Source organism: Trichoderma atroviride, chromosome 5 (genome assembly GCF_020647795.1).
Source record: "Trichoderma atroviride chromosome 5, complete sequence".
Lineage (NCBI taxonomy): Eukaryota > Fungi > Ascomycota > Sordariomycetes > Hypocreales > Hypocreaceae > Trichoderma > Trichoderma atroviride.
Window position 1 is genome coordinate 3,827,795 of NC_089404.1, and position 21,613 is coordinate 3,849,407.

The 21,613-nt window shown below is 48.4% G+C and overlaps 7 protein-coding genes across 7 annotated transcripts; 5 read left to right on the forward strand and 2 right to left on the reverse strand.

Annotated features, from left to right (window-relative positions):
* Positions 1 to 106: 106 nt before the first annotated feature.
* On the reverse strand, positions 107 to 1,197 carry TrAtP1_010509 (uncharacterized protein). Its single transcript, XM_014089673.2, has 2 exons — positions 1,040 to 1,197; positions 107 to 989 (listed from the first exon to the last, which is right to left on the reverse strand). The coding sequence occupies exons 1-2, from the start codon at positions 1,113 to 1,115 to the stop codon at positions 838 to 840; spliced, it is 228 nt and encodes a 75-aa protein (XP_013945148.1). The 5' UTR covers positions 1,116 to 1,197; the 3' UTR covers positions 107 to 837.
* Positions 1,198 to 3,437: 2,240 nt separating this feature from the next.
* On the forward strand, positions 3,438 to 4,878 carry TrAtP1_010510 (uncharacterized protein; the record flags this gene model as incomplete). Its single annotated transcript, XM_014089672.2, has 3 exons — positions 3,438 to 3,447; positions 3,765 to 4,051; positions 4,120 to 4,878. The coding sequence occupies 3 exons, from the start codon at positions 3,438 to 3,440 to the stop codon at positions 4,876 to 4,878; spliced, it is 1,056 nt and encodes a 351-aa protein (XP_013945147.2).
* A 692-nt stretch (positions 4,879 to 5,570) lies between these two features.
* TrAtP1_010511 (uncharacterized protein) lies at positions 5,571 to 10,256 on the forward strand. Its single transcript, XM_014089671.2, has 7 exons — positions 5,571 to 5,806; positions 5,865 to 6,268; positions 6,345 to 7,437; positions 7,506 to 7,676; positions 7,733 to 8,784; positions 8,908 to 9,503; positions 9,614 to 10,256. The coding sequence occupies exons 1-5, from the start codon at positions 5,759 to 5,761 to the stop codon at positions 7,946 to 7,948; spliced, it is 1,932 nt and encodes a 643-aa protein (XP_013945146.2). The 5' UTR covers positions 5,571 to 5,758; the 3' UTR covers positions 7,949 to 8,784; positions 8,908 to 9,503; positions 9,614 to 10,256.
* TrAtP1_010512 (uncharacterized protein) lies at positions 10,257 to 11,787 on the forward strand. The gene is made up of 5 exons (XM_014089670.2): positions 10,257 to 10,471; positions 10,529 to 10,538; positions 10,602 to 10,947; positions 11,003 to 11,416; positions 11,482 to 11,787. Exons 1-5 carry the CDS (start codon positions 10,324 to 10,326, stop codon positions 11,635 to 11,637), a joined length of 1,074 nt encoding a protein of 357 aa, XP_013945145.1. The 5' UTR covers positions 10,257 to 10,323; the 3' UTR covers positions 11,638 to 11,787.
* A 727-nt stretch (positions 11,788 to 12,514) lies between these two features.
* TrAtP1_010513 (uncharacterized protein) lies at positions 12,515 to 15,587 on the forward strand. The gene is made up of 5 exons (XM_066114744.1): positions 12,515 to 12,852; positions 12,914 to 13,036; positions 13,095 to 13,776; positions 13,851 to 14,099; positions 14,162 to 15,587. The coding sequence occupies exons 1-5, from the start codon at positions 12,749 to 12,751 to the stop codon at positions 15,242 to 15,244; spliced, it is 2,241 nt and encodes a 746-aa protein (XP_065970841.1). The 5' UTR covers positions 12,515 to 12,748; the 3' UTR covers positions 15,245 to 15,587.
* A 501-nt stretch (positions 15,588 to 16,088) lies between these two features.
* TrAtP1_010514 (uncharacterized protein) lies at positions 16,089 to 16,904 on the reverse strand (the record flags this gene model as incomplete). Its single annotated transcript, XM_014089504.2, has 1 exon — positions 16,089 to 16,904. The coding sequence occupies one exon, from the start codon at positions 16,902 to 16,904 to the stop codon at positions 16,089 to 16,091; it is 816 nt and encodes a 271-aa protein (XP_013944979.2).
* Positions 16,905 to 19,215: 2,311 nt separating this feature from the next.
* Positions 19,216 to 21,401, forward strand: TrAtP1_010515 (uncharacterized protein). Its single transcript, XM_014089668.2, has 2 exons — positions 19,216 to 19,972; positions 20,031 to 21,401. The coding sequence occupies exons 1-2, from the start codon at positions 19,488 to 19,490 to the stop codon at positions 21,148 to 21,150; spliced, it is 1,605 nt and encodes a 534-aa protein (XP_013945143.2). The 5' UTR covers positions 19,216 to 19,487; the 3' UTR covers positions 21,151 to 21,401.
* Positions 21,402 to 21,613: the final 212 nt, after the last annotated feature.

Consider the following 21,613-nt stretch of genomic DNA (forward strand, 5'->3'; position numbering starts at 1 on the left):
CTGCATTCTTCGATTCGGGGTCTCGGTACTCGATTTCGTATCTCGGTATATCAGTATCTGCAAATACTACCTAATACATAGCTTCTAGGACTAACAGGTACGGGCCGAAGCGAATAGGGCAAGCTCATCTAAATATCTGGATCAGACGTAACGAAAAGCGTTGAATTCTAGGAGTTCTTGCCACTCAGTCGGGTTGATCATCTACTAGTCTGGTAGCCTTATTCGTAACTATTTTTGACCTTCTTCTGCTGGTGCCTACATGTGCTTGGGTAGTGTCAATACCAGGAATGTGTGCTGCCTATTCTTTCCTACACTATTTCCACAAAGGGCCGAATGAAAGGGTCTTCAACGATGCAAGTGTTGGTTGTCGAGACTACATGAAGAAGAGAAAAGGGGCTAGTACTACGCAGTTCGTAAAGAGCAGCAAGGATTGTATCCTGTTAGTGTTACCCTGCTAGGCACCTATAGTTCATTTTTTACCTATCACGACGCCTATCTATCGGCATTGCTGCATCTCGTTTCACAATAGGTAACCACGTCTCGGAAGACCAGTGTTGTATTGATGTGTTCTATTGAGACATTATCCTCCTACTAGATCCACGCATACAACGTCTCAATACGCTATTGTTCCCTCGTAATGTCGTTTTGCAAATGCCGGTTTGCCACCAGATCAACCCTGCCAAAACGATGTGCGGCAAACGAGCCTATAGAGGATACCGACGGGAACGCATATTTCATTGATAGCACAACTAACTAACAACATGCATCAAATCACACAATGGCCGTCAAAGTTGTTTGTAATTTTGTTTTCTTGTTGAATTTCGCAGCACTCGTCATTCAATATGCTGGAAGTGAAAGGAGGCGTTTAAGCCTATTCTTCGGGGCACCGCTGTCGCTCTCTATGCTACTGGTGCTCGGCCGACGTGGAACAGAGTTGACCACGCCGCAGCCCGTGGCATATCGTGTCGTCGCATAGCGATTTTTCAGATCTATTGTACAGAGTTAGGCATCTTTTTGATGGCTCAGTTTTTGACCTTACGGGAGCTATCATATCGCCCCGGATCGTTCAGCACCGCATCGAGCTTCGCCCTGGCTTTCTCAGACACTGACGGCATGATGATTTCGGTTGCTCAACTGTGAATTTGAGTGTTTCGACAGTTGATTTGGCCACGCAGAGGCTGTGATTAGAGTTTCAGGGCATGAAAGAACGTTATATATTTGCCATGCGGGGTAACACGCCGCTTCAGTACATATTCTCTTATAAAGCTAGTTCTCGTGATAATATCCAGCCTGACGACGTAATTATGACATCAAAGCTCCGACTTTTACCACAAAGCAGCTTCTTCTTTTAAATAATTGTTTTCAGCTTGAGACTGGGTTGAAGGTTTGTGATAGTAGAAGTTATGTGTTTAGTGAAGATTATATAAAGGTTAGGCGTTCCCCCAGCAAACCTGTTAACCAGGTCGCTTGCGTCAAAAGCCACTGGGATGTTAAATTAAAGCCAAGCCAGGATGCTTTCAAAATACAGGGCCGTTATAGACAGGTCAAAGCCGGAATCGTTTCATTAACAATAGCAGATGCTCTGTTATCGGTACAGCGGGAAGCAAAAGAAAAGTTTGTTCTGTTTACGAAGTCAACAGCTTGGAATTGACAAACAGGGATCTAATTGCACAAATCTAATATAGTCATCGGAATTTTGTACAACTCATTCATTATCAGCAACTCAGCTGCCGCTTTCGTTTGTCAAAAGGATTTTCTTCCTTTAAACTCGGTGTGCGCTAATAACAAGAAAGAAAAACGAGCGAACATCCGCGAGTAATTTTATAACCCTGTTCAACTCGTTGTGGCGGCTTACGGACTGCCTACATTGGCGCATCTCCTACTAGGATTACGGAGTACTAAAATCCGAGATGCAGAGCGGCGTTAGTAAGGGAAGGGGTGCTGCTGCTCTACCAAAAATTGTTGATTGACGCTTTGCAGTAAATCCTTTGCACCTCCCTGCTGTATGGCCAGTTGGCAATATGCGAATGCAAGGAAGTTGAGGTAGCCCGATGTAGGAATGTGTTGGCAAAATATGCCGGTGTTGCTCCCTGCTTTTACATCGCGCACTAGTATTGTTTCAGGGCCAAATGAAAATGATGGATAATTTACTGAATGAGAATTACAATAGTAGCTACAAGAGTCGTCTCGTGGTTAGGTACAAAAGGAAAGAACAGAGCGTTGGCGTCGCATCTTGAGAAAGGATTAAATTATCACAAACCTGTTAGCGGAGCGGCTCTGTTTGTGTGTGACGCGCTCAGTGAGAACAGGCAAAGAGATGATTGCGGAGTGAATTTCAATTTAAATGTCAAATTGCGCCACGGAAAACTTAAACGCAAGGATGCCCTGTCTTGCCACGGAAGCGGCGTTTGCGTGCTCAACTACTAGCAGTCTTTCAAAATGAAATCCAGTTGCTCAATGACATGACATGGAGGAGCTGCAATTAGATTGCTGACAGAAGCCAAGCTACGCCCACTGGTGCTGAATTCTTTGGTCCCCTTGCTGTATCGGCCATCTTAATTTCAGAGGGTCACTCAACAGGGTAAGCGGCAGAAACAAGCATTCACAGCCAAGAAAAAGGCGCTAGAGAAGAGCACAAAGAGCAGCGGGGAGAGGCGGGGAGAAGCGCCACAAATTCTACCACGCATAAACCACAAGAACAATTACGTGAGTGGGAATTAATGGGGCGCTTTCTTGACGCAAAAGAGAGGGCTGAGATGTGTTTGTTTTGGGCGCATCGCAGAAGGTATGGACAGTGCCGCCCGATCCGTCAAGCGGGCTGCATCTTTGGGCCTCTGGTCTTGTCGTCTTGTCAGCGTGCTTAGAACAGCAGCTTTATGTGATCAACGCTAAAACAAAACATCCGTGACAAACAGATGGCCAGAGCATGGCCGGAGCGTGGCGTGGGCTGCTGCCGATTCTGACATAAGGCAGAGATCCATTCTGTTCAACGGCGTGAAACAAACAAAGCCTGAGCTGCAAACAGAGAAACGCGCGCCTCTGCTCGGGTCATGAGGCTAGACGCATGTGGCTAGAAATGGTCGCGGGCCACAGAGCACAAGCTGCTCGCTGCCTATTAATAAACAAAGAAACCCAAGGCTGGGTCTTTCTTGGAGCACGGCCACGGCCTCTGCTTTGGTCCAACAAACACCCACAGCCTCAAAAGCCAAAAATAGCAGGGCTGTCAGCAGCTAGTAGTCATCGGCTTACAACGCATCCGGGCTCTGCTTCCATTGACGGCGCTTGCCATCTGTTAGCAGCATTACTCGGCAGCTTTAGCTTCCGTCCAGGTAGTCTAAAATCGGAGCAGTAGGTTAATGGCTTAGATAGCCTTTGGGTGGGAAGAAGCCACAGGCGATCCGGAAGCAGAGTGGCCCGCTGCTGGCGGGCAGTCCATGATGCCGCCTAGTGAGAGCCTAGCAGAGCTGATGGACCTCAAAGGATAGATATATAGCCCGCCTCACCTGCCATATCGTTTCCAGAAGATCATCCCTATCTTCAAGACCAGCATCCAGCATCCAGCATCCAGCATCCAGCATCTCGCAGAATCGCCTCGTCGCTCCCGCATATCCGCATAACCAACCAACACCCTCCCTCTCTCTTACACACCACCCACCCGGCACAATGGCCAAGATCACCAAGATCCTCGCTTCCGCCCTGGCTTTGGCCGGATCGTCTGCCGCAACATGGCCCCCCCAATGCCAAGGACTGCAGCACCGCGGTAGCTCCCGTCGCCGCCGCCGCTGCCACGGACGGCTTTCCCACTCCGAATGCCCAGCAGCTCAAGGCCATTTCTAAACAAGCCGATGGCTCGCTCTCAAACGCGCCTCCGCCAGCCAAACTGGCCGACAGCACTCTGCAGTCGCTGCAGGCCATTGCCGTCAACGAGGAGTTCGAGGTTGCCTACTTCCGCTCTCTCCTTGGCAACATCACAACTGGTGTCAAGGGTTACGAGTCTTACAAAGGCTATGACAAGCACGCACTGGAGAAGATCTTCAAGGTTGTCATTGCTGTAAGTTTATTCACATTAGCGCTTCCTGAATGTACCTTTGGCGCGGCTTATACTAACAATTCCATTAGCAAGAAGAGCTTCACGCTCTCAATGCGCTCAACGCGCTGAACAAGTTCAAGAAGCTTGCCCCCCTGCCTTGCAAATACCAATTCCCCGTCACAAACATCCATGACGCCATTGCTGTTGCGGGAGTCTTCACTTCTTTCGTCATGGGCACTCTGCAAGACGTCAGCCAGGGCGCCGCCACAGCTGGAGACGTTGGCATTGTTCGAGGAGTCGCATCCATCATTGGCCAAGAGGGTGAGCAGAATGGCTTCTACCGCACCTTCATCGGCGCCGTGCCCTCCGAAAAGCCATTCTTGACCACCAGCGTCGGCGCTTTTGCTTACTCGTTCCTCAACAACAACGTTATTGTTCCTGGCTCCTGCCCCTATGATGTCAACGCCTTTGGCATCCCCATCTTCCAGCAGCTCAAGGTCAAGGGTGGCCCCATTGCCCTTGCAGTCAAGCCCGAGGACCAGACCTTTGACTTCAGTGCCGATCTGAGCACCGTCCAGGGCGCTTCCAAGTTCAGCAACGGTGACAGCACCGGCCTCTTTGTCACCTACTTCAGCGGCCAGCTGCTCCCCATCAGCGTCCCCGTCAAAAACTTCAAGTGGAACGGCGGCAAGGTCACCTTCCAGGCTGCCTTCCCCTTTGAGGAGAACATCATGTTCGGCCTGTCTGTTGCTGCCTTGACTGATGGCAACAACTTTGCCAGCCCCGATGATGTTCCTGCCAAGACACTCGCTGCCCCAGCTCTCATCAGCGTCAACGATGAGTTCTAAGGGACAGGTGGTTGGAGTAATAAAAATTAGGTTGGATTTAATAATGTGTAATTGGATTAGGGCTATAATGGAACTGGGACTGAGGACACGGAATGGGAGAACAACTAGAGGGAAATATACCAGTTGGGAGAGAGTCATGTACTCCACGGAAGGTGTTATTTCGGTCTCATATTTTTAATATTTTCGTATTCATTGAATAGAGTGTCTCTGATTCACTCCATTTCCGCTTTTCTCTTCTTAAACTTGCAAGGCGTCGTTCTTTGTAGTTTCTATGTTGACCGATGGATGATCTAGGCTGCTATTGTTGCTCATTTGGCTTCGGTGAGAGAGGCGAGGGCTATTCCGTTCAAATCGTACACGCAACCAGCTATATTGGAGCTGGTAATAGAGCTCATTCTCAAGTAACAGGTGAAGAATTGCTACCGATGGGAGAGCTTTACTCTTATGGTAAGATCATCGCTAAAATCGTACGAGTACTTTGGTAAGCCGCTTACAAGCAAGATCTGCAAACGACTACTACCTGCTGTAGTAACCCGTGGCTTGTCGTTAGTAAGCTCTTATCTTAGTAACACCATTTCCTGCCTTAGGCAATAATGCTCCATTCATGCGCGTGGAGCTCTTATCCATGCGGCAACTTAGGTAAGCAGAAAGCAGGCGAGAGCAAATGCTCAGTATGAGGCTGGCGCTTTCGTACCGTCTTGGCCACAGCTCACAATCTGCATTGAAAGCCGAGATCCAGCTATTGCGCAGTCTCCGGGGCGTCACTTAATGTAAAGACATACACATTTGGGCCGTCTCCCGTTGTATGTCTCCAGCTGGTCCGATTTAACTAGGGACGGTTACGCGTCCATTAGAAGATGAGCATCTCAAGACCGTGGTGATGAAGAAATCAATCGCCTGCGGCGCATGTCGGACTTCAAAAAGAAGAGTAAATCCAGCCCGAATCCGTGGTGCCCCGACTCCTCTCACATGCTGACTGCCTTCAGTGTATCCATTCCGGTGGGCCGCCATGTATCCGCTGCAAAGAGCGAGGAGATGAGTGCATCTTCCCTCCCAAGGGCACTTCGTTCATCTTTAGGCGCTCGCGACTGGAGCGTCAAGCGCGTGCCGCTCCGAGTGTGTCTTTATCAGCAGACAGCAACTATGCAGCCTCGCTTCTGGCTACCCCGGCGGCTGCTCAGAACAGCAGTGCAGAGGACCCCGATGAGCATCCCAAGATCAACTTGTGGGAGAAGGAACCGTTGGAGTACGTGACAGATGAGGTCAAGGAGAGCTACCTAAGATGTTCCTACAAATGGTCGTTTCATCACATCCCTACTTTCTTCGCCGCAATCCGCAACAAGACGCTGGATCGGTCTCTTGCGTGGGCCATGTTGGCTATTACAGTGAGGTAAGTCCAGAATACCCAATTCATGGTTTCCATTCTTGGTGAGAGTTGTTGAGATGGAAGCTGACTCATCCAACAGATTTTCTAAAAACCCCCCAGAGGGATTCTCCAGTCAGATTCAGACCAGCAACTATTTTGCTGCCCATACTAGATCCCTCATCCTTCCATCAATCGATGAGCCAAGCCTGCAACGGATCCAAGTGCTTCTTATGCTCACCGGCCATGGATGGGGCTCGGGCGAGGGGAGGCGCGCATGGGTCTACCTTGGGATGGCCGTGAGAATGGCTCAGATCATGGGCCTCTTTGACGATCCCCCGGTTGGGGCCCAGACCACAGAAGAGTTCATTCACGGAGAGGAACGACGGCGTACCGCATGGACTTGTTTCCTCATGGATAGCCTGCTGAGCGGTGGCAAGGGCCGTGAGCGGCTGCTATCTGCCGACAGCATGCACATTCAACTACCGTGCGACTCGGGCAACTTTATCTTTGGCGAACCTGTCATATGCCCCCATATCGACATCTTCCGATCTGATGGCAACCCACACATCCCGATCGGCAAGCTAGGCATCGTCGCATACAGCATGCGAGTTGCTGACGTCTGGGGTGCTGTTGCGAAGTGGTCCTGCTCCTCGCATCCAAATAATACGCCTCCGTGGCAACCAGAGTCTGAACTCCAGCGTTTGTTAGTTCGCTTAAACGCCTGGAGGGAATCACTGCCGCCACGTCTAAGGTATGACCTATCGTTGCTGCATGCGCATAGCGTCCAGAATCAAGGACAGGCGTATTGCTATATGCATTGTATCTACTTCATGTCTGTCATCTTCCTTTATCGATCCTACCTGCCGGAACTGGAAATGCACGAAGAGGCCGAGTTAGAGAACGGCGATAGGAAGCAGTGGACTATGTTTTCCTCCAGAGAGCTTGCACAAGTTGCCGACCAAGTATGCGAAATGCTACAAGAGATTCGCGGATTCGGCCTCTTCTTCCTACGAGGCCTGGTTCCGTGGATAGGCTTCACTATCTATACAGCTGTTGGAACATTGCTGTACTTTTGGCATTTCCCTCACGTAAGCGAGGGCGACCCGCAGATGGAGAGCTGGCGGCAACGCATCATTGATGGTTGCGTTTTCCTTAAAGATATGAGACAAGCCTGGCCTATGGCTGATACCTGGGTAAGTCACTCCCCATTCCTTCTACTCTCTTCCTTTCCCCACACATTGCTGACCAGCTACTCTCACAGCGCGAAACTATCAAAGCGATGCACATATTTTATAGCAACTCCAAGTCAAAGGGCACCGAGTCAGTGAGCCCGAGTGCCAGACGAGAAATGCGAAATGCCATCATCGACTATGGCGCCCTGCAGCCGTCCCCCGTCCACCCTGCTGATAGTGCGAGCGAAGAAGATGTTGCAGTAAGTCTTTCTGTCCATGCATCCATATCACAGCCCATGACTGACAATTTGAACAGATTGCATCTGAACAAGAAGAAACAATAGCTACGCACGATATCAGTACGAATGAGACCGAGCTTGTGTCTCATGAATTTGGCGTGGTACCGCCTGCCGATTATGACCTTTTTGATACGCACTTCGATATTGACTCTACTATGCAGGCGTCATTTGCAGATGCTACCCAGGGCTTCTGGGAAGGATACCCAGGAAATGTTGAGGTGTCAGGGTGGTAGATGGTGCCCAAGGAGCACGATACCATTGCAGTCGTGCAACCACGACATCGTTATCATTTGATCAATATCAAATTCAGGATAAGGCTGATCGCTTCCTCTCCTTTACCTCTCTCTGTCTCTCTCCCTCCTTCTTATCTCTTTTTTCTCTCTTTATACGTTTTAGCTTACAGTTACAACTGCCGATACGGGGCACAATATTGATGATCCATGCAGCCAAATCACAGATACCCCTCAACTCTAAATGCAGCTAGAAATGCAACATATGCGGCTATATCTTTTTTATCCTTATCTCTGAGTCCTGTGTTCCGCCCTGCTACAGTCAACCACAGTGTTGAATGAAACCTAATCATCAATTATTCTTCGTTTGGTCTTTCATGTTGCCATTGTCGCAATCAGGTGATGCAAGGTAAGTCGTACAAACGGTATCGCTACTTGAACCGTTCAATGAGGCAGCACATCACTCTCTTGTGATGTGAGCTTAAATCCCTCTTAGATGCCTGATTGTTTAGGTCTTTGCCAATTCTTCCACTGCAAAACGATCAAAATCAGAGCATAATTTCACGCTCTTGATACCAATATAGTCGTGGTATATGCCGGCAATTTTATGAGCCTCGTCGGCGCCTTTTGTTGCTTTCTTATATATTACTATTGATACCGAAACAAGGCCGTCATTGCTGAGTGGATCCTGTCGCCATACCACAAACGCCCAGGATTAACCCAATTGCCAGCCGCAATGTGGATTGTTTCATTGACAGCACGGCAATGCAGCACGCCCTACGTAATGTCAGGTTACACCGATGGAACCCTGAGCCAGATCAAAGGCTGGACGTTGTACGGTGAGTAAGCCTGCCGACGAACTAGCTATACCCGGCAATTCCGATCCTAGCCCTACGAACTGCGGCAGTTTTTTTTTTCCCCAACGCAATAAATTGTTCTACTACTGAGTAAATTACGTATAGGATATTATTATGGTTCTCGGCTGGTGAGCGAGTTAATTGACGGACAAGGCGGTTGCGTATATATGCATACACAAGCTTGTTGAGGAGGTCCGGCATCTTTTCTCGATCCACCGCTCTCTGCCGGAATATGATGAGAAGCTTGGAACAATCGTGCCCCTTGCAATGGCAAGATAAAGTGATAAGGATGAAGTGTGTGCCAAGATTCAGAATCCTGCTTATCGGTTATCTCATGTGTAAATACATACATGCACATCTCCTATCAGCAAGTTGCCGCAGCGCCTATTCGAAACGGCGGCTAGCCAACGACCGGCAGCCCGCAGGGTCGGATCTGCTCTATTCGGACAGACTTCTCCAGAGAGTAGACATGATTGCTGATTTGTGGGGTCTGCCGGCTGGCTGGTAGTCTTGGTTGTCCGGTGACATGTGTCCATCGACGCCTTACGACGTAATTGCGAATACTACCGAATCCGACCTTCTCCAGGCTGTCAATGGGTTCATTGGACGGATCTATTGTGGATATCAGATGGCAGCGTATCCAATTTCCCGTTCCGGAATCTGCCGCTGCAGTGCAATGTCATCTTGCACACGTTTCTTGTGTGAGTAGGATCAACCCCCCTTCCCAAGCCATAGTAGCGTTTGGCCAAAAAAGGACGAATTTTAACCACCCTGCTCATGGCGGCTACTGATGATCGCAACCAACTTCCAGACAAAGATAACAGTGATATGGACTATCTATGATAGAAAGAAGCTCTGAATTCATCGTCATTGAGCTCTGCGGGCAGTGCGAGAATGTGCGGCATGTGCGGCGAATGCGGAGCCGGTCCGTTTTCGTTCTAAGGAAAATCTTAGGAAACTGCAGGGTCCGGCGGCAAATGCGTCTATGCGCTCTCCGTACTTTTCATGAATGTCCCTCGGCATCCGCATCGTGGAACCGCCGCATGGAAAAATTGTGTTAACAAGCTGAATGACTGAATTCGGAGCCCGGCCGCTAGTTACGGGACTGACTCCTACCGGTGGTTCGATGTCCACCGCAAGATTTTTTTTCCATGCTCACGGGGTCAACGCCCTGATAGCATGCAAACACCATCACCGAGATTCCGATGGCCGAGATTGAATGGCGGCGTGTGCGGCATACTGGCTGGCGGTGACTCTGAAGATGGATGGCATGGATGGCATGGATGGCAAGAGAGGTAGTGAGAGAATTACACGAAGATTTGCGCAGGATATGATCTGATGGTGGATATGGCGGTTATTTTGTTGAATGGAGGGTATATCGATGTCTTGGTATCAACATTGAATATAAATATGATGGTATCTAGACGCTTTGTTTGAAAAAACCACCAAATAACAATCAGCATCATCTCAACAGCCTTTAAAGAAGCATCTTTACCAAAACCTACACTTTCAAACGCAAAAATGGTTGCAACTATCCGCCAGTACAAGGCTGCCTGTGTTCAGGCCGAGCCAGGATGGTTTGACTTGGAGAAGTGTATTCAGAAGACTGTCAGCTTCATCCACGAAGCTGGCGAAAAGGGATGCAAACTCATTGCTTTCCCTGAAGTTTGTAAGTCAACATACAAAGAATGATGAAGAGAATGCTTTTACTAATACATCTCCTTAGGGATTCCTGGGTACGCGATACAAGATCATCCAAGGAGCATAATAATGTGAAACTAACTGATGATTCATCATAGATACACCTACTGGGGATGGCGTGTAAACTACCAAGATTCTCTGCCCCTTCTTAAGGATTACTTCAAGAATTCTCTTCGTCCGGATTCCGAAGAGATGAACCGCATCCGAAGTGCCGCTCGCAAGGCCCAGATTTATGTCTCTTTGGGCTACTCCGAGGTTGAGGGCCACAGTCTTTACATTGCCCAGATCATCATTGACCCCCATGGCAACGTTATCAACCACCGCCGCAAGATTAAGCCCACACACGTCGAGAAGCTTGTTTTCGGCGAGGGCACCGGCGATTCCTTGAACACTGTTGTTGAGACTGAAATTGGCAACCTGGGCCACCTCAACTGCTGGGAAAACGTGAGCTGCCCCAGATTTTTAACGAAAACGCTTCAGTCGTATTAATCCACTGCAGATGAACCCCTTCCTCAAGGCTAATGCTGCTGCCCAATACGAGGAAGTCCACGTTGCCGCGTGGCCCGTCTACCCGCCTGCATCTTCTCTGAAGTATCCCGACCCGTACACGAACATCTCAGAAGCCCAGTCTGAGCTCGTGACTCCTGCTTACGCCTATGAGACCGGCACCTGGACGCTCGCCCCTAGCCAGGTCGTCACCAGAGAGGGTGCCCGTCTCAATCTGCCCAAGCGCCTTCAGAATGACGAAGCAGCTGTTGACGCAGAGGCTGCCGTCATCGCCAACGGCTTCGCTCGCATCTACCGACCAGACGGCTTCCGCGCCGTGGAAGATCCTGCCAAGGATTTCGAAGGAATCTTCATTGTCGATATCGATCTTGATGAGAATATTTTGACCAAGCGTCTTGCTGATTTCGTATGTCTTCTGATCAAACCTTGAGACTTTTTTGAAATGGCGCTAACTAATGGCTGTGGAAAAAGGGTGGACACTACATGCGACCTGATCTTATTCGCCTTATGGTTGATAAGACACCAAAGACGTATCTTGTCGATGCCGATAAACCCAACCCCAAGCAGTTCCCCAGCTCTATCCAGCGCCTTGGACTGGACAAGCCTCTTCCGGAAGAAGAGCAATGAGCATGTTAAACTAGAGAGAGGAGGATTTAAGATGTTGTATTGAGTGCATGAAGACGGTTTATGATTGATAGAAGTTGTTGATTTTTTTTGTAAGATATGTAGGAAGAGTTGTAGAACCGTGAAATCTCATCTTTTATTTGTTTATGGCTGATTTTTTTTCTCTACCAACGTGATTCTATTCAAACCAAGGGAAATACAAAGACTACTGGATATAACTGTATCAATCACATACTAGAAGCATGAGCGCAATCGCAGGTAGTTTGAAGAAGCTCAGCACTTGGCTATTTGGCAGAATATGCAAAAGGGCAATAGCAAATTTGGCACCTCGGCGGAATGCGTGATGTAGCAGTGTTCCATTTCTCTCTTGCTTTGTAGTTTCAATAACTTAAACCTGCTTTCCAAGTGATGTTTTCTTCAGAGCGGTGCGGAATATACGTTGATCCTAGTTGATGTAGATAATTCACTAGCATTGCCGCGAGCAATTATTAACATATTTGTAAGGTTTTTCATCCTTTACTATTGGCTAAAAGTAGCACCACTATTGAAATTTCATGGTTACTAGACTTAAGAATCACGATTTCATCATCTCGTCTATCTATTTTTGCACATGAGCTCTATGCGATGACGCCCGAGCCGCAGGGTAGCGCAGACGCTGCGGGCGCATATCGTGAGCCTCTCGACCTCATAGGCCGGCTATACATGCAGTAATAGGCTTGAGTCAGCAACCTAGATTCTCCTTTTCCACCTGCCTAAACGGGACTGTTACCAATCGCGGCACTCAAGCCCGCGCTTAGTAACCGCAGTGGCCGGAACAATGTCTTTCCGCGGTCAGACCGGCTTCTCGCGTGTGAATGTCAGAGTCGATCTTTTAGGATGAGCTCAACAGACGGGCCAGATTATCTGCGGTATCGTCGTCGTTAATGAAATGTGATGCTTCTCAACAAGCACCGCATGATCTAAGATGCCCTGAGCGAGCCACGCGGAGTCCAGCTTCCATTGTGGGTATTTGCCTGCATCCTGTCTGCATACAGCAAGCGACGCGCCGCTGGACCCGCAGAGCGAATCACCGTCGACAGCCCTGACTAATTGCTGTCGTCCTCGATTTGTTGCAATGGATGAAACGTTGGGCGGAAGCGTAGGAGCGCCGGCATCCAAGCCATCGCCTCAGCCGCAGCCCTCAAGGAAGAGGAGACACTCATATACGCGCGTTGCTTGGTGAGTGCGGCGTGGCTGTCCTTGTCGTCGATGAGGAGTCCCCTTAATGACGCCTTCCCAGTGATGAATGCCAGCGGCGCAAGACAAAATGTAGCGGAGAGCGGCCCTGTAAGGCCTGCAGGGAGAGCAACCACAACTGCCTCTATGACCGGACTACGCGGTTTCGAAACCGGAATCGCACTTCGTAAGACTCACCCTGGTCACTATGCCCGGTGCAATGTATCTCATCTCACCCGCCTTAGAAACACCACGGAAAGCGAAGGCTCTTCTTCCACGCGCACGCAGAACCAGGCGCAAGCTGCTCCATCTTCACAGCCTGGCCAAGGACAATCTCAACCAGCAGCTACTAACAGTGTGACTGCCACTGCCGCTTCCGCTGCCCCTGCCAACGCCAATGGGTTGCGCAGCTCAGACTACTATTTGCAGCTGGCGGAGAGGTTGTTGGTGACGACGAAGCCTGCGTCCACCCAAAAGGCAAAAGCCCAAAGCCAGTATGGGGTGCCTGTGACGTATTTCTTGGAGAAGCTGCTTTTCCATAGAGCAAACAACGCTCCTGGAAACGCATTGGCCTATGTCGACAATGACCGGTGGCTGAGTATCATTGCACTCTACGAGGAAGAGATTGGCATACAATATCCCTTTCTGAACCTTGACGAGCTGAGGCGCGAAATCACAGAAGGCGACGTGAGGAATGCGAAAGACGATCATTCGCGACAGCCAAAACCGCCACCCGGTGCCAAGGCCAGCCGCATTCAAATCGAGAACATTGCAATCCATGTCTTGGCGATTATATCCATTTTCGCTGATGCACGGACCATTGAAATAGCAAACCCATGGGTTGAAGAGATTTATGCAGCAACAGTGGCAAGGACTCAGCTCGACAGCACTGTCAATGCCGCCGACTTGTGCCTCCTCATACTCGCCGTAAGTCTCAAGCAGCTGGAGAGGCCGTTGAACATGCGCGCAAAGTCTAACGTTCTTGGTGTCTTGCGTATTAGACGATATTTTTCTTCCTTAGCGATCGGGAAATTCTTGCGTGGAGAGGAATTGGTGTCGTTCTGCGATTACTCCAGGAAAACAGTTCTCGAAACGCGGGAGACTTGAGTCTTCAGGACGGGAGCCAGATTGCTACACCAGGTGAAATGCTCTACTGGTGTGTCTATACACTTGACCGACGTTGGAGCTTTGGCACAGAGTTGCCGTTTGCAGTACACGACTCCGAGATTGATCGCCACCCTATGCTGGATGTAAGTAATAACAACAAAGCGCACAAATGTCTTCAAGGTGCTTAATCTCACTGATGAACCAGGGCGACTCACTTTCTACATCCTACGTCTTGAGCATGGTCTCCTATTGCCGAATCTCATCAGATGTGAGGAAATGGCTACTGGAACCGATAACTGGCTCCACGTCTGATATGACACGCGACTTCCTCGATTTTCGCATTGTTCAGTGGAAGCGTAACCTGCCAGCTAAGCTCCATCACGATACCACCAGGAAATACGATCCTTCGAGAGACAATCGTGGCGACTATAGGATCTGCTTGCTCCTTCATTTAAGAGCAAACCAAATGAGAATCATTGTACACAGGACATCGGCAAATCGCCTCGGAGCAGCTAGCCTCGATCCATCAACAGTCAACGTTCTAGCTGATGTTTCCCATGATACCATTCGAGCTCTTGTCCGCTTGGCCGACGAGACGGACATTTATCATGCACAACATAAAACGTTCAACCACTTTCTCGAATCTGCCCTTTCATCAATGCTGCTTGTGCTGGGGAGTATCAGCGACGACATAGCCCGAGCCTCGTGCCTTCAGGATGCGTTTGACGCCGTAGACCTAATCCAGCGACTTTCATTAACATCCCCCGTCTCACAGCGGCTGTTAGAACGGCTACATAACATTCATGAGGCCATGGATAGCTTTCGCGCTCGAGGTAGCAGGGCCACGTCGCAAATGTCATCGAGTCTCGACGGAGCCACATCAATGGCACAATCCGCGTACAGTCCGGACCGGCCTGCAGGGCTTGTACGGCTGGATATGGAGCAAGGCCAGGGCAATAATTCGAGAGTGAACGTCCCATTAGCAAGACCCCCCGAGCAGACACTTTCAATTCCCACGTTACCCGGCCGAGATATGAGCGATAGAGATCAGCATCAGCGCAGTAACCTGGGCTATTTAGAAGCCAGCCAAGCAATGACCTCGCCGCCGCTGCCGTATCCTCACACATCCTCTGCTGGCATTCCCACTCTTCCATCAAATCTGCCACAGTCACGACGTGTGTTTGAAGTGCCAGGAAATATCCTCAGTATGGCTAATGAGTTGCCCTTTATGAACTTTCCCGAGCTGGGACAATTTTTGGACGAGAATCCAGTCAATTTCACCTTCTAGAGGCGAGGACTATGAGTACAAGGCGAAATCAGCGCTGAATGGTAATCTGGTATTTTCTTTTCATGATTGTCGCACGATGTTTTTTAGATACCCGATGAATAGCGATGATGTTTCGTCGCTGTCTGTTATGTTCCACTGCGCGCTGTAAGGTACTGGATCTGAAAAAGGAGGACGTAGGAAAATGTTGCTCATTTCTCCCAATAACATTTATGTATCATTCGACGGTGAATTGCTGGTTAACGATTTACAAGCGGGGAATCGGGGTCAGGATCTGGGGTGGGATAATACACGAAACCGGCTGTCTCACTACAAAGCGTACTGCGAGAGATATGCTAAAAACGGCTGCTAATATATCTTGTTAATTAATAATTGAACATTAATTGCTATTGTATATTTTCGCTTCTTTGTTCACTCGAACGACATCACACATTGGTCAATACCTGCGGTTCGTTGGGTCTCGGTCTTCGCTCTTATAAAACGGGTAAAACGAAAGGAAAAAAGGTATTATTATTAAAAGCCATTTAAAACTCTATGAACACAGTAAGTGTATGATGTGCTGTGTTGAAATCCTGCTCCTTCTGTCTCCGTAACCTTCATCAAATCCTGGACATGCCTGCAGTCCCCATAGACGCATAACCCAAACTCCCGATACGATGACTGAACGCCAACATCCGAAACACTTCCAATGACTCCGTGATTATAGCAGAAGAAGGGGGAAAAGAAGGGAAAGAAGAAAAAGAAGAATTAGACGGTATATAGCGCATTCGTAACTGCTGGGCTAGTCTGGACGTGGAAAGGGTGATAGTTATATCAGCCTCCAAGCCGTTTCGATTTCATGTTGCCATCAGCTTTTTGATGCTGGCGGCGGCGGCGTCGGTGTGACTGGTGCATCTGTAGATTGAGCTACCTTGACAGCTGCTCTATGCACTACGGACCTTATCGAACTATCATTTGTCCTTTGTTGCGATTGATGGCCGCCTCCAAAATGCGCACGAAGCCCAAATCCTCTCGCCTCTAGCTCAGCTTTGGCTTGGTTATACATTTCTTCCACGATGGCAACCTCTTCTTGGACATCGAGGGTGCAGTCTAGTAAACAAAGCTCTCGCTCGCGCTGCTCAATATACTCGCGAATTTCTCTCCATTGGCTCTCGTGAGCTTTGTATCGATCAGGAAGACCAGAGCCCTTTAGATACGTCAATATGCCCGCCATGATTGTATTCATAGCACCCAGTCCCGTAACCGCGTGACGGGAGCCGTTGGCTGCTCCGATTGCAGTCAACGCCGCGCCGACGATCATTTGAGCCCCAAGGCAGAAGTTGATCAAACCGTGGAAGATGCGATAATTGTGAGCCGCCTTCTGCTCTGCCTGCACGACTCTGGCATATAGGCCAATGTTGGGTGCTGCGCGTCGAGCATGGCCGGTGCTTGACAAAGTAGGGACAGTGTCGATGCCTGTCAGGGAACGAAAAGCGAGGAGCTTGTCGTTTGTCGGAATTAGCGCATTATGATCAGTTCCCGTTATTGTAACTCGCTTCTCGTTGTTGGCTGTCTCTCGTGCCGCCTGCTCACTATTGGGAGGGAACCCCAGCTCCTCTCTGTTTTCTGGTGGAGGATCTCTGCCATCGAGAGAGCGGACCGCCTGAGCAAGCCTTCCAATCATTATCTTCTGAATGCCGAGGAATGAAAGAGTCCAAAGAGAATGCAAAGAAGAAACGAATGAAGACGAAAAGGGGAAGGCTAGTGAGCAATAGGAGTTGCGGTGACCTTCACCGCGACTTGTTGAAGCGTTTCCACAAAATTTGACGATGCAGATCTACCTTCGGAAGCTTTCAGAAGCTAAAGTCGGGAGCGATCTTAGCTGGTGGATTTTCACAGGGGCTCGCGCTCAAGCAGAATTTTCAAGGCATGGCCGCGGCCGCTTTGGGCTGCCTTTTCCCAGCTGCCCAATCTTTCATCGTCCGCCAATCTTTCATCGCCACTTGATGCTTCTTCCCCTCCATTTTCCATCGTGGTCTGCAAGGGAGAACCACTCGCGGCTCTGGTCGGGTCTATCCTGTCCCGCTGGCCCCCATGTTTCATTTCGATAAGCATGTCTCTAACTGGATTTAGGGTCTCGTGGTGAAAATAAGGGCACGTTTTGGCGAATAGCAGGCGGCAACTAGCAAATTGATCCGATTCAATTTGCGGCTGAGGTGTTGTGCGGGTCTGGTAAAATAGAAACCTGTAGAAGCAGAAATACCAGCGCTGCTAATGCCACTCATAAGAGTGCTTTGCTGAGACATCAAGTAGTTGCAGTTTGCGCTCTTATTTGCTAAGATCACGGCGGGTGAGCTGACATGTAACACACCTGCAGACCCGTCTTAGACAGACGGAAGCTGACTTTGCTGCTAGAGAGCACGAGTCCCGACGGAAATACATCTTGAGGCATGCTATTTACTCAGCGAGTTTGAATAGCCTATTGGTTGGTTAAATAGCGATGCAGCTCTCGTAATCATCGGCATTAGACGATATACCTGTGCAACTGTGGAGGGTCCGATGCTCACACGAATCATGTAAAGTCGGAGGATTAAGAATCAAAGCGAAGGACTTGCTTTGGCGTAGGTGGTGTAGGATAATCTCATGATTACATGATGTAGTACCTAATTCACATCATATTCTTCAGTGAAACAGTTGTTCAAGTGGTCTAATCCTACCGGCAGGATCAAAGGATCTGAGGTAATAGCCCGAGGTTGACATGCATTGCCCCATATGCCGTAAGCATTTTTTGCAACGATATCCAACCTCGAAGCCTACTCCGAGCTGGCTGAATAATACCAGTTACGTAGAAGTAGTATCAGTCATATTCCCTTGCAAAACCCGATCGTGTCATGTTATTTTTCTTTAGCGTCCTGCTGTCTGCAACGCGGCAGAGTGATCTCAGCATTCACTTAAAACCTAGCATGCAATTGACAATGTTGACAGGGGTCAAATACTTGCTGCTTTTTCTTGATAGCAGTTGACCGCTAATAAACGAAGCGCTTGCTACTACTGCAAGCATTTATGGGGCGAGAACTTGATACCAAGTACTCCGACCGTTACACTATTGGCGTTACATAGGCCTAATTGAACCGTGTTGGTAATGACTTACCGACGATGCGGTATATCTCGGATGATCGTGGCACAGAGGGCAATTTTCATGATCCCATCACCATCCACTAGCCGTTGTATCCGAGAAAGAAAGGCAACAAAAAAAGATGAACCCACTAGGCGTCTGCCAGACTCGTAAGCAAACAGACACTTGAGAAGCAATGATCCAGCCCAATGCAACACTGCTACAGCATTGCGGGGGGAAATGAATACATGAACGCCGAAGCTAGCAAGGTAATACTACAAGCTTGGTGATGAATTCGCCTCTTACTAAGTTGTAAGAAAAAATTGCTCAAAGACGCTGTAGCTTGGTATATGTACCTACTAACGTAGTAGGTACTCAATCTATTGTTCATTTGGCATTTACTGATATGACTTACGTCTTTACGTCTTCATTATCATCATGCCAGTATATTTGCGATTGTGTTCCCCTGTAGGCTCACCACATTCATTTCCTAATCTGGCTTTTCTAATATTGACCTGTCACACTGATACAATTGCCCTTTTTGGAGTTGTTTCTCAAGATGCTAGTGGCATGCGTAAACCCGTTTGCTAACACGGGACGATTTTATTAACTTGTATTGAGCATGTCTCACAGAGAAGAGATTTTGGGCAAATTTCGTATTATGCAGGAACCCTTGCTAGCGGTAATGCAAGAGGGATTTTCCCGGCTGCTGCTAGGAGCGGGAGACGAGATATTACTACTACTAACAGTAACTACAACACACCGTCCCTAGAGTTGACATCAACTGCCTGCTTGTACTGCCCTATCTAGACACACTTGCTTTGCTAGTGCTTATTGGCAGATAAATATATTGATTATTAGAATAACCCTATTTTTTTTTTCCGCGTTTGAAATCCTTCTGAATGGTTTATGCATGCAATGCTTCGCAATCTGATTCCCAATATTTTGCTATACGCTTCTATCTTGGTCAGCTTTCATGTTGTCCAAACAGGTGCGCCGTTTTTGACGACTTTGCTTCTAGTATATATGAGACCAGATTCCTCCCAATATGTTGGCCACAGGTCCAATCAGTAACTCGCTCGGTAGCCAGCAAAGTCTCCCATCAGTTATACCTTATTTTTACGCCCGTATTTGTCGTTTGTCTCTTTCAACATGTCATCTGTTGATGCAGTTGTTATTGGTGCTGGTTTTGGTGGACTTTACAACCTTATCAAGCTTAGAGAGCTTGGACTTTCAGTAAGGGCCTTTGATAAGGCTCCCGAAATCGGCGGTACATGGTACTGGAGTCAATACCCCGGCGCAACTAGCGATTCTGCCAGCGAGATTTATAGATTCCGCTTCAACAAGGATCTATTACAGACAGACGTATGGCCGGACCACTATGTGTCGCAACAAGGAACCCTTCAGTACTTGAAAAACATCGCCAAGCTTTATGACTTGGAAAAAGACATTCAACTCAAGACTAAACTGGTATCGGCTGCCTTCGATTCAGCATCGTCCACTTGGACGACTACATTCGATAATGGCGAAGTTTGGAAATCTACATACTTGATTATGGCCGTAGGAATCTTTCATACACCTAATTACCCCAGGATTACTGGTCTTGAGAAATTCAAGGGTCCAGTGTACCACACAGGGTTAGTTCTGTGATGATGTTATCAATGGAATAGTATTTTTTACTAACTCGTTTCTTAGTGAATGGACTGAACAGTATGACCTTAAAGACAAGCGAGTCGGTATCATTGGTAATGGGTCTTCTGGTGCACAAATGTTAGTCAACATCGCAGACGATGTAAAGCAGGCAATCTCTTTCCAGCGCTCTGCGCAATACGTTGCTCCGCATCCAAACAAGGCTGTAACGGCCGAGTATAGAGAAAAGATCAACAAAACTTATGACGATGTCTGGAAATTGGTTGATAACCACCCTACTGGAATGCCCTTGGAGCACCAGGCAACCTCAGCCTTGAGCGTCAGTCCAGAAGAACGGGAACGGATCTGGGAAGAGGTTTGGGACAAGAAGAGTGGCTTTAGCTTTATGTACGGAGTCTTTGGCGATATTCACTCCAGCGAAGAAGCAAACAAAGAACTTTGCAAGTTTTTCAACAAGAAAATTGCTCAAATTGTGGAGGACCCCGAGAAAGTCAAGAAATTAACGCCCAACGAACTCTATGGCAAACGACCTGTTACACTCTCCAACTACTACGAGACATTCAACAAGAAGAATGTCGACATCGTCAACTACCAGCATACGCCTTTTGTTGAAATCACCGAGAACGGTATCCGAACCACCGAAAAGCTGCACGAGCTGGATGTTATTATCCTGGCGACTGGCTTCGAGGTCGTGGATGGCAGTTATGCAACCATCGACATCAAGGGCCGCAACGAAACTTTGAACCAGCAGTGGGCCCGAGACGGCGTATCTTCTTACTTGGCCATTGGCGATACCGGATTTCCCAACCTGTTTTTCAGCGTGGGCCCGCAGTCGCCGCTTGGCAATATGCCGCCAATCATCGAGACACAAGGTGCTTTTGTCCATGGGTTGATTGCCAAGGCCGAGAAATTGAAGAAGGAAAACGGAGGCAAGCCTGTTCTCATTGAAGCGGATGCGGAAGCGAAGAAGGGGTGGATGGATCTGTGCCGCCAGATTGCAAATGGTAGCATATTCAGAAACGTCAAGTCCTACATCTTTGGCAACAATGGCCCAAGAGGAGACGACAATCCTGGTATTTTCTGGCTTGCGGGTTACGCCAACTACCGAAAAGCTGTGGAAGACGCGACAGCAAAGGACTATGCTGGATTCAAGTTCTCATCTTGAGCGACGTGAGATATGTTAATGGCTTTAGAGAATTATAAACCCTTTGTAAAATAAGAATGAACCAAGATACATTTTTTCTCTAAATCTTGATACTATTCTGACTCATATTTTGGGAAGCAACCAAAAAGCATTATGTAGCCTGACGTTTCTTACAGAGCTGTGTATCAGCGTCAACTCGAATATAGATCGAGGTTAGCAAGTCAGATTGCAACTATACATTATGAACTAATTTGATAAGGATAATACAGCACCCAAACTCATAATAAGTCAAGGCTGAAACCTTGTGGCCATAAGAAACTATAGAATTGTTTGGGGACGGTGCTTGTTTTGATGATTACTTGCTCATATTTTCGCCTTCCTCAGACGTGGAGTAGACCGTATGAGGGATTGGATATTCTGTTTGCTCATAAAACACCAGCAAGGAAGTTTGCTGCTACCAAAGTGCATCCTATCGAAGATATTA

Coding starts and splice junctions, on each gene's coding strand:
- TrAtP1_010515 (XM_014089668.2), top strand. CDS start 19,488: ATGTCATCTGTTGATGCAGTTGTTATTGGTGCTGGTTTTGGTGGACTT. Junction 19,973..20,030: donor GGTCCAGTGTACCACACAGG/GTTAGTTCTGTG, acceptor CTCGTTTCTTAG/TGAATGGACTGAACAGTATG.
- TrAtP1_010511 (XM_014089671.2), top strand. CDS start 5,759: ATGAAGAAATCAATCGCCTGCGGCGCATGTCGGACTTCAAAAAGAAGA. Junction 5,807..5,864: donor GTCGGACTTCAAAAAGAAGA/GTAAATCCAGCC, acceptor GACTGCCTTCAG/TGTATCCATTCCGGTGGGCC. Junction 7,677..7,732: donor CGAGCGAAGAAGATGTTGCA/GTAAGTCTTTCT, acceptor CAATTTGAACAG/ATTGCATCTGAACAAGAAGA.
- TrAtP1_010513 (XM_066114744.1), top strand. CDS start 12,749: ATGGATGAAACGTTGGGCGGAAGCGTAGGAGCGCCGGCATCCAAGCCA. Junction 13,777..13,850: donor TGTGCCTCCTCATACTCGCC/GTAAGTCTCAAG, acceptor CTTGCGTATTAG/ACGATATTTTTCTTCCTTAG. Junction 14,100..14,161: donor ATCGCCACCCTATGCTGGAT/GTAAGTAATAAC, acceptor CTGATGAACCAG/GGCGACTCACTTTCTACATC.
- TrAtP1_010512 (XM_014089670.2), top strand. CDS start 10,324: ATGGTTGCAACTATCCGCCAGTACAAGGCTGCCTGTGTTCAGGCCGAG. Junction 10,948..11,002: donor ACCTCAACTGCTGGGAAAAC/GTGAGCTGCCCC, acceptor AATCCACTGCAG/ATGAACCCCTTCCTCAAGGC. Junction 11,417..11,481: donor CCAAGCGTCTTGCTGATTTC/GTATGTCTTCTG, acceptor CTGTGGAAAAAG/GGTGGACACTACATGCGACC.
- TrAtP1_010509 (XM_014089673.2), bottom strand. CDS start 1,115: ATGCCGTCAGTGTCTGAGAAAGCCAGGGCGAAGCTCGATGCGGTGCTG. Junction 990..1,039: donor GGGGCGATATGATAGCTCCC/GTAAGGTCAAAA, acceptor TCTGTACAATAG/ATCTGAAAAATCGCTATGCG.